The sequence below is a fragment of the Coregonus clupeaformis genome, unplaced genomic scaffold, assembly GCF_020615455.1.
Source record: "Coregonus clupeaformis isolate EN_2021a unplaced genomic scaffold, ASM2061545v1 scaf0387, whole genome shotgun sequence".
Lineage (NCBI taxonomy): Eukaryota > Metazoa > Chordata > Actinopteri > Salmoniformes > Salmonidae > Coregonus > Coregonus clupeaformis.
The window spans coordinates 331499-345447 of NW_025533842.1; the positions used below are offsets into that span (position 1 = coordinate 331499).

At 38.9% G+C, this 13949-nt stretch overlaps 1 protein-coding gene across 3 annotated transcripts in view; it reads left to right on the forward strand.

Annotated features, from left to right (window-relative positions):
- The first annotated feature begins 252 nt into the window (after positions 1-252).
- LOC121555816 (serine-rich adhesin for platelets) overlaps positions 253-13949 on the forward strand; it is a 33514-nt gene continuing 19817 nt past the window's right edge. The window contains exons 1-9 of one of the 3 annotated variants that reach the window (XM_041869668.2): positions 271-337; positions 741-777; positions 968-1086; positions 6468-6533; positions 7111-7410; positions 7517-7575; positions 9841-9939; positions 10458-10620; positions 12915-12985. In XM_041869668.2, the coding sequence (XP_041725602.1) occupies positions 6503-6533; positions 7111-7410; positions 7517-7575; positions 9841-9939; positions 10458-10620; positions 12915-12985 (723 nt within the window). In that variant the 5' untranslated portion in view covers positions 271-337; positions 741-777; positions 968-1086; positions 6468-6502. Of the gene's footprint in view, positions 338-740; positions 778-967; positions 1087-2515; positions 2670-6467; positions 6534-7110; positions 7411-7516; positions 7576-9840; positions 9940-10457; positions 10621-12914; positions 12986-13949 lie in introns of those variants that run through there. The other 2 variants (XM_041869667.2, XM_041869669.2) reach the window with 2 other exon arrangements.

Here is a 13949-nt window from a genome sequence, read left to right on the forward strand (position 1 = left end):
ACAATTCCACGAGGGAACTAAAAGCTATACCAGCCTATATGTGTCTTTTCTTTCACGGGTTCTTCACATAAAATGTTCAGGTTTATTAGGAGGGATTTTTTGTCACCTGAGTGGCCCAGGTGCCTTTGTGTGGTGCCCAGGTTAGGTATTCCACATTCCAAGAGCCACAATGCCACAAAGAGGTAATTGTTGTCAAGAGGGTTTATTCCTGACAGAGGGGGGGGGGGATTTCACATTGTGTTGAACAGAGACCAGAAGGTTCCCCAAAATCACCTCACCAGTATGGGAATTATCTCACAAGAAACCCATGAGCCAGCAAGGACTTCACAACAATCCTGTAAGTGCTTTTATTTTCTGACAAACATCTTTAATATGTAGTTTTATACAGTAGATGAGTGCTTTGAAGGGCTTTTGAAAGGCCTTAACACTCCTTCGGTTGGTACTGTAATATGAGCTGGTGATTTGCCTTGGAACACCGAGATTGAAGTTAACACTGTGTTATGTAATTGGAGGTTTCTGTTAAGTTGTAGAAGATTGTGGGAACATTTTGTTTGGAAAAGAAAAGGAAAATGAGGTGATAAGTAAATAAAGAGAGGAGGAGATGTATGATTTTTATAAGATTATTTTGGGTGGCAGATGTTAATGATATCATATGACTATTGTATCACTTTGCTCCATTTAATTAATTTGACATTTTTCATAAATGTGTCTGATTACATGACCATCTGTCAACTGGCCAGCGCACTCGAGATTTGGTCCTGGTTCCCGAGATTATAGGTATGTATTGAGTTAGCGGGCTGGAAGTTTACCCTAATTTGGTCTCTGGGCCCTTGTATGGTAGTTTAGACCCACCCACCCAGCTCTCTGCCTGTAGTCTCCTCCTCTCTGATAGTTGTGACTAGTAATTGAGTGGGTGTGCAGGTGAGAGTTTCCACTTAATAGGTTGCCTCTCCTGTGCTGTCACTAGGAAGAACAGAGGGTAGTGACACTGGGAGAAAAGGAGAGCGGGAGAGAGGGAGAGAGAGAGGCTCTACACTTCATCCACAGCTGATGCAGCCTCAGACTTTTGCTCAAAGCTACACACAGGTAAGCGTTTGTTGTTGTTTTTACGGAAAACATTGTTAAACATTTGTTAGTGTGATTTTGTGCCATTAGCTGCTCATCTCAGGCTGATTAAGTTCAACAAGGAGGGTTGCCATGGTTGCTTAAAGATGATAGAGTAGAGAATAATGTTGCTTAGGTTTACTTCACAACAATAAATATACGGTTAGGTTACTGGCATCGAAAGCTTTCATATTTTCACATAGTACAGTGCCTTCTGAAAGTATTAAACTGAGATTATTGTGTCCCTGGCCTACACACAATACCCCATAATGTCAAAGTGGAATTCGTATTTTTGAAATTTTTACAAATTAATTAAAAATGAAAAGCTAAAATGTCTTGAGTCAATAAGTATTCAACCCCTTTTTTATGGCAATCTTAAATAAGTTCAGGAGTAAAAATGTGCTTAACAAGTCACATAATAAGTTGCATGGACTCTGTGTGCGATAATAGTGTTTAACCTGATTTTTGGATGACTACCTCATCTCTGTACCTCACGCATACAGTCCAGCAGTGAATTTCAAACACAGATTGAACCACAAAGACCAGGGAGGTTTTCCAATGCCTCGCAAAGAAGGGCAGCTATTGGTAGATGGGTAAAAAAAAGCAGACATTGAATATCCCTTTGAGCACGGTGAAGTATTTAATTACACTTTGGATGATGAATCAATTCAACCAGTCACTACAAAGATACAGGCGTCCTTCCTAATTCAGGGAAACCGCTCAGGGTATTCAACATGGTGTCTTTAAAACAGTTACAGAGTTTAATGGTTGTGATAGGAGAAAACTGAGGATGGATCAACAACATTGTTGTTACTCCACAATACTAACCTAATTGACAGAGTGAAAAGAAGGAAGCTTACAGAATAAAAATATTCCAAAATATGCATCCTGTTTGCAATAAGGCACTAAAGTAAAACTGCAAAAAGTGTGGCAAAGAAATTAACTTTTTGTCCTGAATACAAAGCCTTATGATTTTGGCAAGTCCAACACATCACTAAGTAGCAGAGTTGTGGACTCGAGTCACATGACTTGGACTGGAGTCTGACTTGAGACACACATTTGAGACTTGACTTGATAGAACATTTAATAACTTGAGACTTGACTTGGACTTGGAGCTTTAAGACTTGATACTTAACTTTGACTTGAGACTGATGACTTAAAATGATCTGGCCAGGTTTTGTAACGTTTTGTCACTCATTTTGTGGCACAGAGTCTCTATGGATTCCTCTCCACACAGCTAGAGACAGTAGCTGCAGCATCTCCCTTGCAGAAAAACGTGCAACAGATTGGCTAGTGAAACGCACACTCGGGCCTCTGATTGGACCAGCAAACTGTCAATCAACACAGGTCGGCTGAGCTAGCGAACAGATTGCTGATTTGCTGTACTGCCATATGATCGGGTGCAGCGCAAACGTCAAATTGTAGGAAGAGAGGATTGCCATAATAAATAAATATGCACCTGCAAAAATTGTTTGATGATCAAGAATATTAACTGTTTACTTTGCAAGCTCACCAGCAATTGGGCATCAAGCAACAATTGCTAGCATAAGCCTACTGGTCTTTTGGTATGTCAAAATTGATTGAAATTGATAATTTACTGATGAAGCTTGCATTTGGAATTTGTTGTTAAAATTAATTATTAGCCAACTGTAGAGAAGATGCACTATAGATGCTTATTTCCACTTGCGCTCTCCAAACTCCCAACAGTCGAGAGCACTTTGTTATCTTGTTGAAATGTTTGCTGTTGCTTTCACACGTTTAAATGCATATGTGGCAAATCTATATTCCATCTAAACCTACAATAATTGCTAGCGTTTCGTCATTATTGCAACACTTAGACGTTTCTGTTTCATGTTTGATACGATACATTTTAATTTACCATTTCTTACCCTCTGAGTGGGCGCGATGTTTATTGTTTACATGAACGTTCGCAAGACTCCTGAGGTAGAAGTTATGTTTATTTAATTCAATGTATGGTTGGTTTCCTTTGTTCATATTTACTGGGTTATGTCAGAGTTCCGCTTGTCTGTGTCCTACGCATAGAGAATGATAGAGTTCTCCAGTGGCCAAAAGGCCATTTAGCATGGGTAGCGTCATTGAGGACTTCCACCATTTTAATGTAGTCAACTGGGTTGGACTTCAAACGTCATTGGCTGATCCCTCCTGGTGACCCTGTTGGAGTCATGTCCAACCGGGTCATCAGGGGTATCAGCCAATCATGAAGAAGAAAATGTACTACTACAAAATGGAGATTGCCTCAATAGTGCTGTCCTGCTCCCCATGCTGTCACAGACACTAAAATAGCACAGATACAAAGATGAGTCCTCTATCTATCTCTATGGTCCTATGACTGTAGTTCTGGTTGTGCGTGATAGTTCGACATGCCTCAGTGCAAATAGAAATGCCCCACACTTTGGAGTCAGTACGTTGAATAAGAGAAAATTATTGTACCATGTATAAATGGTGATGAAATGTCATTAAGTCTCATTAAGACGAATGTACCTATGTAACAATGGATATGGAAATTGCCTTTTACATTGTAGAACCAGTTTATTGGTTGTAATTGCCAATTTGGTAATTGAATGGTAGTGTGAAGAGCCAAGTGCTAATATATCCTGTTAGTCAGATTCGATTTGCTTTCTCAAGCAGAGGCTGTGCAGTCTTACCCTCTACCTGTGTCCGTTCAGATAGGCCAGGTTAAGCCTGATACTGATGCTATTGCCCGTGTATATTTGAACAATCTACTTGTATATTTCACCATTGGATCACTAAGACCTGTAAATAAATCTACACTCTGAGCACGTCAACCTGCCTTGCCTTCTGCTTATTTCATGTCCTTGACTGCTACAAGGTCCCTATTTTACAATTACAAAATTAAAATGTGTTGTAGACAAAATAATGAAAAGGGTTGTCTGGTAGACTCAACAAATAGGCAAATATTTGTAGTTGAACAAGTCATTGCATGTATAGATTTTTTTTACTTGACTTGAGACTTGACTTGAAAAACGTGTGACTACTCGACTTGACTTGCTTTTAGAATGCAGGAGTTGGACTTAACTCGAGACTAGCCATGCTTTCCAACAGACACTGGAAGACAAATTCACCTTTCAGCAGGACAATAACCTAAAACAAAAGGCCAAATATACACTGGAGTTGCTTACCAAGACGACATTGAATGTTCCTGAGTGGCCTCCTTACAGTTTTGTCTTAAATTGGCTTGAATCTATGGCAAGACATGAAAATGTCTGTTTAGCAATGATCAACAACCCATTTGACAGTTTGAAAAGATGCCAAAGGTGATTCTAACATGTGTTGACTCAGGGGGTTGAATACTTATCTAATCAAGATACTGTATATTAGTGTGTATTCTTTTTTTCTATTTTCTATTTTTTTTAAACAAATGTTAGAATTTTCCTTTAACTTTGACATTACAGAGTATAGATCATTGACAGAAAACTACTATTAAATCCATTTTAATCCCACTTTGTAACCCAAGAAAATAAAAAATAAAAAAAGTTAAGCAGTGTGAATACTTTCAGAAGGCACAGTGTATTTATAGTATGCTTGTGTCACAATTAATGTAACATTTTACAGTGGTTTTATCTAAAACCCTCACTGCATGATTTGTTATTTTAATTGGACTGTGTGTAGGTTAAAATCCCAACACCTTTTTCTAAATATAAGCCTTTGTACAGACATACAGTATCTAGAAACCAGTGGCATTCAAATATGCGGTGATTTAATATAATTTAACATTCCCTATTTCATATTCTAACTCTTGACAGTTTCCCACACTTACAGTACAGTGTAGTGACTTACATGGCATCATCCAAGTCAGCAGCTAATGCTGACTCAATGTGATAATTAGCCATGTGAGGTACTGCACGAGGATGTGGCACCTGACTACACAACCTTGAATACACAATATATGACATTTGATATACTTTAAGTAATATTAGCTTTCTCCTTTACACACACACATATAACTAGGCCTACTTTTTCTAAACGGGGCTATTGGTCACTGTTTGGCCCTCAGTATCCAGGGTGGTGAGCCCAAAGGAGACTGTGTGGTTGGTTCCTAGGGAGGGATGAAAAACATGCCGTGCTTAGTGCTATTGCCCCGGGGACATCACGAGGAACAAACATTTTAATTGTGTTCATGGCTGAACGGCTGCTAACCGACACTACAGAACAAAATCATACCCTTTGATGCCACACGTATTTGTCTGATGATTTTGGCAATGGTTAATATTGTAATTTACCAGCCACAATGTGGTTGTGAGTGGATGGTCGTTTTACTGTTCAACATTTATTTTCTATACCAATGAAACAATAAACCCATATAAAACAATATATTCCACTCATTATCTGAATTTCATTGATACACTGTAACCTGATTCATTTTGTCAAGCAGAGAGACAGGTCATACTGTATCAGTTGACAAGTCACATAGAAAAGGTGATCTTGTACAAAGTTGCATGGGGCAGAAATGGGCATTCACACACAGTGCTACACAAATACCTTTTTACTGTAGGCTACTGCTATACAATACGTTCTACCCCTATATCTGATAATTTATTTTACTTATGTACTGTATAAGGATACTGCAACTGATTTTTTTTAAATGGTTTGCCGTAAACTTTGCCACCAAGTTATAGCTAAATACTGTATGGAAAATGGTATTTACCATTATTTTGAATTCCAAAATCGGGCGCTGCGACCACTACAAACCATCATCAGATCAGTTTCCCCATAGAACAACTAGGGAAGTGTTTGCAGAGGCGCCCTCAGATAGATGATGGCATAAGATCAAAGGATAAGTCCAGGTGGGACGTAATAAATGGCCATGTGTAAACAGTCTGAACGCTCTACCGAATCTGACATAGGTTGTGTGTCAACAACAAAGGCATAATAGACCTATGGATTTGGGTCTTTACTTATTTGGTTGGTGGTATTACTTTTCTCCTCTTTATGCTCCAGGTAGCATTATTCAATAGTCAGGTAACCACGATCCTACAAGACAATAAGGAACCTTTATATCACAATGTTCAGGGTGTCACATTTCACAGTTTCTCAGTTAATTTCTAAATGTAAGATCTTCTGTTCCTAAGTCCTGATGTAGCAGTGTTAATCATTAAAGGGACACAATCATTCTTTATATTTGTTTAAGATTATAGGGGGTCATTTTCTTAGGAACTTTTCTTCTTATCGTTTGTACAAAAACACCATTCTCACATACTGTATGGACTGTAGATACTGGTATGGAGCTGGAGATAATGCATATCATGTTAAAACATATTGAAGTGTCCCTTTAATATACTGGGTCAAAATTAACTCATCATGACTTATCTTTCCCTTTCTAGACTGGACTAAGGGCTCCTACTCCCTCCAGAAGACCATGGCCTCAACTGCTTCTTTTAAAGGCACAGGTATGTTTACTTTCTAAATATGTCCATTGCCTAAAAAATTTGCATAGACACATACCGATTGATTCTTGAATAATATAACTTATATAACTTTCAAAGTTATATAAGTTACCCATTTGGTTATTGAAGAATATAACTTTGAATATAAGTTATATAACATTAATCAAAGTTATATAAGTTATACTATTCAAGAATCAATCGGTAAATATCAATAATTGAAATGGACTGATTTTCAGATCCCAGATTGTACCTTTAAGATCCCAGATTGTATCTGCAACTGCAGTTACACTGCAAAATGACTGACGTTAAAAAAACTGTGTAATTTTGGACGCAGTATTTTCAGCATACTGCAGTTATACTGCACTCTAACTGCAGTTATACTGCAGTGTACTGCAGTTATACTGCACTCTGACTGCAATCTTTTTTCGGAAGGGAATGACTCCTCTAGCCAAACAAAACAGAGGCATACTGCCCACATGAATATGACATTAACACACACATGGTTAAGAGCTTGTTATGTTTAATATACAGGACCTGCTAAATGATGACAGCTGTGTGCCTCTCTCTTCTCTACGAACAGGCCTCCTGTTGTTCTTACTACTCGGACTGCAGCCATCGTCATTTGTTTCAGGACAAATCATAAACTCAAGTTCCTTTTCAACCACCGATGCTGCAACCACGGTGGCTGCAACAGCAACTGTGATGTCAACTGAAATGAGTACTGTCTCTGCAGCAACTATGATGGCAGCTCCCACAGCTCAAGATGCTGCTAATAAGGCTACCTCTACCTCCAATTCGTCCAATATAGGTTCAATGACAACAGCCATGACCTCCACTTCAAGCAGTGTAACCATTGACAACTCAGGGAATACAATGGCGGGTAATACAAAATACTGACTGTTTTATGAATTCACATTCAGGATGTACAGTAGGTATATTTTCATGCCACCTTACTCTGACACTAAATTTTGTCCTTCCTAACACAGGTAGTGGAACCACGAGCACGGACAATACCACTTCATGGGGCACCATTGGCATGACCATGGTGAGTCTACTAGTTTAGTAGTCTAGTAGATTTAATATATGATATGATATTACCTTAACACTTTATTTGAAGGGGGTATACATAATGCATTTATAACACCTTTATGAAAACAATCATGACACCTTTGTGAATGTTTCAGTATCATTTATAACAACATTCATTACACATTTATTCACCATCATTCATAAGAAGGCCACCAAGTAAATAGTCCTTGGAATTATTGGAACAAATTGTCTTCGAAAATATTGTAGATTAATTTGCTGGTATGCACCTTCTGCCTCATTGAAGCGTGTGCATCATTTCCGTGATGTTGTCATTTAACCAATCAATATAATGTATTCTGTGGTTTCCATGGCACCGTAAGGTAGCCTAAACAAAGAGCTCTGTATATTTAGTATATCTTTGACAATTTTAAGTGTTTTTTGTTTTTGCTAAGTCATTTAGTGTTGATTGGGTATATCTGGTTGTTTTCACCAATTCAGTTGAAGGACTGATGGCACGTCTACTTGTGTGGTTTGACTATAGATAGCTAGCAACTGGCGAATGTTTTCATTTAAAAGATCTCACTAAGCATCGGCTTCTTGACGAATGAGACCTGACTGCATTTTGGAAATGGGGATGACTAGCTCTGGACTGAGGTGTGGTGAGCTTGTTTGTGCCATAGCAGCTGCAGAGGCATCACCCAAGTGAGTGCTACTCGTTAGTTGTGGAGGAGTACTAAGTCCAGGCTACAGAGAGGTTGAGCTGAGGACGACATCAGGGCCAGCAAGCTAACTGCATCATCTGTCATCGATCATCTGGCATCACCATCATCAGATCATCTAGCCTAACTCCAGGGGGGTTTCAGAAACACCAGTCTCTGTCATAAGCGGGTACACTCTGTTGTGAAGGAACTCTCAGAGCTGGCTTCATCACCATCAACATACATTTCTTTGTTTTGTTAATTTACCTAATTGTTATTATTACTTTAATTTTTTCTTTTTATCATTTGACCTATACTGCAATTCAGGTTTTAGCAGCAAATGTGTAGCCTACAAGATTAAACGAACCAAAGAAACAATAAACCATTCATATATAACAATATATTCCACTCATTATCTGAATTTCATTGATACACTGTAACCTGATTCATTTTGTCAAGCAGAGAGACAGGTCATACTGTATCAGTTGACAAGTCACATAGAAAAGGTGATCTTGTACAAAGTTGCATGGGGCAGAAATGGGCATTCACACACAGTGCTACACAAATACCTTTTTACTGTAGGCTACTGCTATACAATACGTTCTACCCCTATATCTGATAATTTATTTTACTTATGTACTGTATAAGGATACTGCAACTGATTTTTTAAAAATGGTTTGCCGTAAACTTTGCCACCAAGTTATAGCTAAATACTGTATGGAAAATTGTATTTATCATTGTTTACCATCTGCCATCTACTATCTACTGTTGGATTAAATGTTAGTTACAACGATTAAATGGTGAGCCTATTATTATCTGATGTATAGGTGACTAAACAAAATGTTCTTAAGGTATTTCATGAAAAATTTAGATTTTGCATGATTGATTCAGGAGTTTCAGATGTATTCAACTCCAATTAATGCACAATCAAAGGTTCTGAACATAAGATAGGGGGCATTACTCAATGTTTTGAAAATACACCCCTTACTTCTGAAAAATGTGCCAAAGTGATTGAAAAAAACTGTGAATACAGGCAGTTTTTTTCAGTCCGCTTCAACCACTGAGTGCATGTGTGTTGGTGGTTGTGGGTGTGAGTGAGTGAGGTGATTGAGGGGATGGTGACTGGGCCCATGTTTGTGTCTGTGCATGTTGGCACTGAGGAATGAAGTAACTTGTTGGCAGAGATTATTTCATGATACATGTAGTCCGCTTTCCATCCCATTTAAAGCCTTATCTGGGGTCTTTCCTCAAGACAAGCAATGTCACGTCAATTAGCATGTGCGATGTCACCCTTTATAAAGCACAGGTTCTGGGGGAATTAGCCGGTTATGTCTAATTTAGCAATGCCCTCTACATTGGCAATGTCACCCTTTATGCACCCTTTATTATAGAGTATGATATAAATGTACAGCTGATCTGTGTAATGCAGACTTTATGTATGCTGTATAAAGACTTTCTAAGTTGTACTTAATTCAAAGTGGGAATGATATTACTGTTTTTTGATTGTTTCGAGAAAGCATAGATAGATGCGGTGCTCAGTGTCTGACTCTCTCTCTCTCTCTCTCTCTCTCTCTCTGAAATAGATATCCTGTCGCCAGTTCTCCTGTAACTACTCAGACTGCTACAGTGTGTACATGAATATAACTGCTTTTTCATGCGGTGCTAATATCACCTTCTGTGAGGTACAGTATACTCTAGACGTGTATTGTCGCATTCTAGAATTTGAATAATACAGATTTTCTCAAATTTCTTACACAACTTGAGTTTTTTTTTGCATGCAATAGTTAATATTGCATCTGCTGTCATTAATTAATGTCACACTGTTTTAATAGATATAATATAAGCACAACTATTAAAAGTTTCACTCAAATAAGGGCGGCAGGTAGCTTAGTGGGTAAGAGCGTTGTGCCAGTAACCGAAAGGTCGCTGGTTCTAATCCCCGAGCCGACTGGGTGAAAAATCTGTCGATGTGCCCTTAAGCAAGGCACTTAACCCTAATTGCTCCTGTAAGTCGCTCTGGATAAGAGCGTCTGCTAAATGACTAAAAATGTAAATGTAAAAATAAAAAATGTTGGTCAGTTGCATTTACAACAAATATACCGGGAATGTGGTTTAATCTTATATTCCCTTGTTTAACAATAACAAAACATTTATTTGTTTTTAAGAGTGTGCTAATAAAATGTGTGTGACACCTTCTCAGCTGAGGAGACAGGAAAACATGACTTACACCGGTGGCTGCATTGCCTCCTGCAGTAATGCCTGTGTCAACGACACTCAGACCAACTGTACCATGGGATGCTGCAACTCCACTGGCTGTCTTAGCTCTACCCTGGCCTCCATGGATCTCACAAACACTACAACAGGTAAACCTTTTTTATTTTTTCCTACCCATGGTTTTCCAAGCAAGAAAATCAATGTCCTGTTGTCTGCAGTTGACCACTGTTTTAAACCACTGCCTCTGGATCACATATACTGTGTACCACTGCGAGCATGGGTTCAAATCCAACCCACTGCTCAAGCACCCTCTCTCCTCCTTACTTTCCTTTCTATCCATCCTGTCTAATAAACACAAAAAATACCAAAGGAGTGGGACTACCCCACTCCATAAAAAAATAAAAAAATGTCCTGAATTTGATATACAGTGGGGAAAAAAAGTATTTAGTCAGCCACCAATTGTGCAAGTTCTCCCACTTAAAAAGATGAGAGAGGCCTGTAATTTTCATCATAGGTACACGTCAACTATGACAGACAAATTGAGAAAAAAAAATCCAGAAAATCACATTGTAGAATTTTTAATGAATTTATTTGCAAATTATGGTGGAAAATAAGTATTTGGTCACCTACAAACAAGCAAGATTTCTGGCTCTCACAGACCTGTAACTTCTTCTTTAAGAGGCTCCTCTGTCCTCCACTCGTTACCTGTATTAATGGCACAGGTTTGAACTTGTTATCAGTATAAAAGACACCTGTCCACAATCTCAATCAGTCACACTCCAAACTCCACTATGGCCAAGACCAAAGAGCTGTCAAAGGACACCAGAAACAAAATTGTAGACCTGCACCAGGCTGGGAAGACTGAATCTGCAATAGGTAAGCAGCTTGGTTTGAAGAAATCAACTGTGGGAGCAATTATTAGGAAATGGAAGACATACAAGACCACTGATAATCTCCCTCGATCTGGGGCTCCACGCAAGATCTCACCCCGTGGGGTCAAAATGATCACAAGAACGGTGAGCAAAAATCCCAGAACCACACAGGGGGACCTAGTGAATGACCTGCAGAGAGCTGGGACCAAAGTAACAAAGCCTACCATCAGTAACACACTACGCCGCCAGGGACTCAAATCCTGCAGTGCGAGACGTGTCCCCCTGCTTAAGCCAGTACATGTCCAGGCCCGTCTGAAGTTTGCTAGAGTGCATTTGGATGATCCAGAAGAGGATTGGGAGAATGTCATATGGTCAGATGAAACCAAAATATAACTTTTTGGTAAAAACTCAACTTGTCGTGTTTGGAGGACAAAGAATGCTGAGTTGGATCCAAAGAACACCATACCTACTGTGAAGCATGGGGGAGGAAACTTCACGCTTTGGGGCTGTTTTTCTGCAAAGGGACCAGGACGACTGATCCGTGTAAAGGAAAGAATGAATGGGGCCATGTATCGTGAGATTTTGAGTGAAAACCTCCTTCCATCAGCAAGGGCATTGAAGATGAAACGTGGCTGGGTCTTTCAGCATGACAATGATCCCAAACACACCGCCCGGGCAACGAAGGAGTGGCTTCGTAAGAAGCATTTCAAGGTCCTGGAGTGGCCTAGCCAGTCTCCAGATCTCAACCCCATAGAAAATCTTTGGAGGGAGTTGAAAGTCCGTGTTGCCCAGCGACAGTCCCAAAACATCACTGCTCTAGAGGAGATCTGCATGGAGGAATGGGCCAAAATACCAGCAACAGTGTGTGCAAACCTTGTGAAGACTTACAGAAAACGTTTGACCTGTGTCATTGCCAACAAAGGGTAAATAACAAAGTATTGAGAAACTTTTGTAATTGACCAAATACTTATTTTCCACCATAATTTGCAAATAAATTCATAAAAAATCCTACAATGTGATTTTCTGGATTTTTTTTCTCATTTTGTCTGTCATAGTTGACGTGTACCTATGATGAAAATTACAGGCCTCTCTCATCTTTTTAAGTGGGAGAACTTGCACAATTGGTGGCTGACTAAATACTTTTTTTCCCCACTGTATAAGTGCCCTGTATTATGACTGTTTTCTATGCTATTCTGCATTTATTCAGTTTCCTTGTAAACTGTGAGCAAGACTGGTGTCCTTAGTGTTAAAGTTGGTGAGCCTGTCCTAATATGGATACCGTAAAAACCCTGTCTTTTAATGTGAGGGATTCAATCTTACATCACCACCACATCAATTGTGAGGCTTTTACTGTATGGAGCTGAGCTATGTCTGTTGGTCTGTTGAACTATTCGTTTTCTGACAATGCATGGTATCTTATCACTATTATTTAATTTCAACACATCTGTAAAACATGCTATTTACTTTGAATAAATCTGAATTGCATTATATGAGCATGAATGTACAATGTACTATATACAGTATTGATGCATGAGTCATCTCAAAGAGACTTATGTTAATTGTTCCTCCAGTGACTACAGTGATGATGACCACCAACACAACAGAAGCAGCAGCCACCACTACAACTGCTGAACCAACCAATGTAAGAAGTAGCTTTTGGGCAGCAACTTGAAGTTCTCAGTTTGATGCAGGCCTACCACAGTAAATTTCACAATATGCTAGGGTACATTTCTATACACATTAAAGGGGCAATCTGGGACTTGTTTGTCTGTCTGTCTGTCTGTCTGTCTGTCTGTGTGTGTGTGTGCGCGCGTGCATGCGCGCTTGTTAGGGTTGTGACGGTCATGTAATTTTGGATTACAGTTATTGGTCAGCCAAGTGACCGCAGTCACCATTATAATAGTTTTAAAGATACACATTTTCTGCTCTCCTCCGCTCCTGACTACGTGTTGTTGTTGTATGGAGGGGGCATTGTCTAGGCAACCAAAGACACCTTGCTTGTTTCAGTTTAATCACTTTATAGAGTCCATGTTACCACGGAAACGGACTCAACCGCATGAATGCCTGGCTGTCCCGACTTCAGTCAGTTGTTCGTTCCATATATAGTGTTATTTTATGGCTGGTTATGACACCTACATAAAAGTGTCAAAACCCACATTTATTCAAATTAGTTTTTTCCGTGCCAAGAAGTTTGTTCTTGTTTGAAAGGTTGTTTCTTAAATGCTTTGTTGTAGTTGTAATGAATTCTTTACAGTCATGTTTATTTCATCATATTTTAAATAACTTGTAGAAAATACACATTATGATACTGTCATGAAGCATTATGACCATCATAATAATATAAGCCAGATAGGCCTATCACGTACACTACCAGTCAAAAGTTTGGACACAGCTACTCATTCAAGGGTTTTTCTTTATTTGTAATATTTTTTACATTGTAGAATAATAGTGAAGACATCAAAACTATGAAATAACACATATGGAATCATGTAGTAAACAGAAAAGTGTTAAACAAATCAAAATATATTTTATATTTGAGATTCTTCAAATAGCCACCCTTTGCCTTGATGACAGCTTTTCACACTCTTAGCATTCTCTCAACCAGC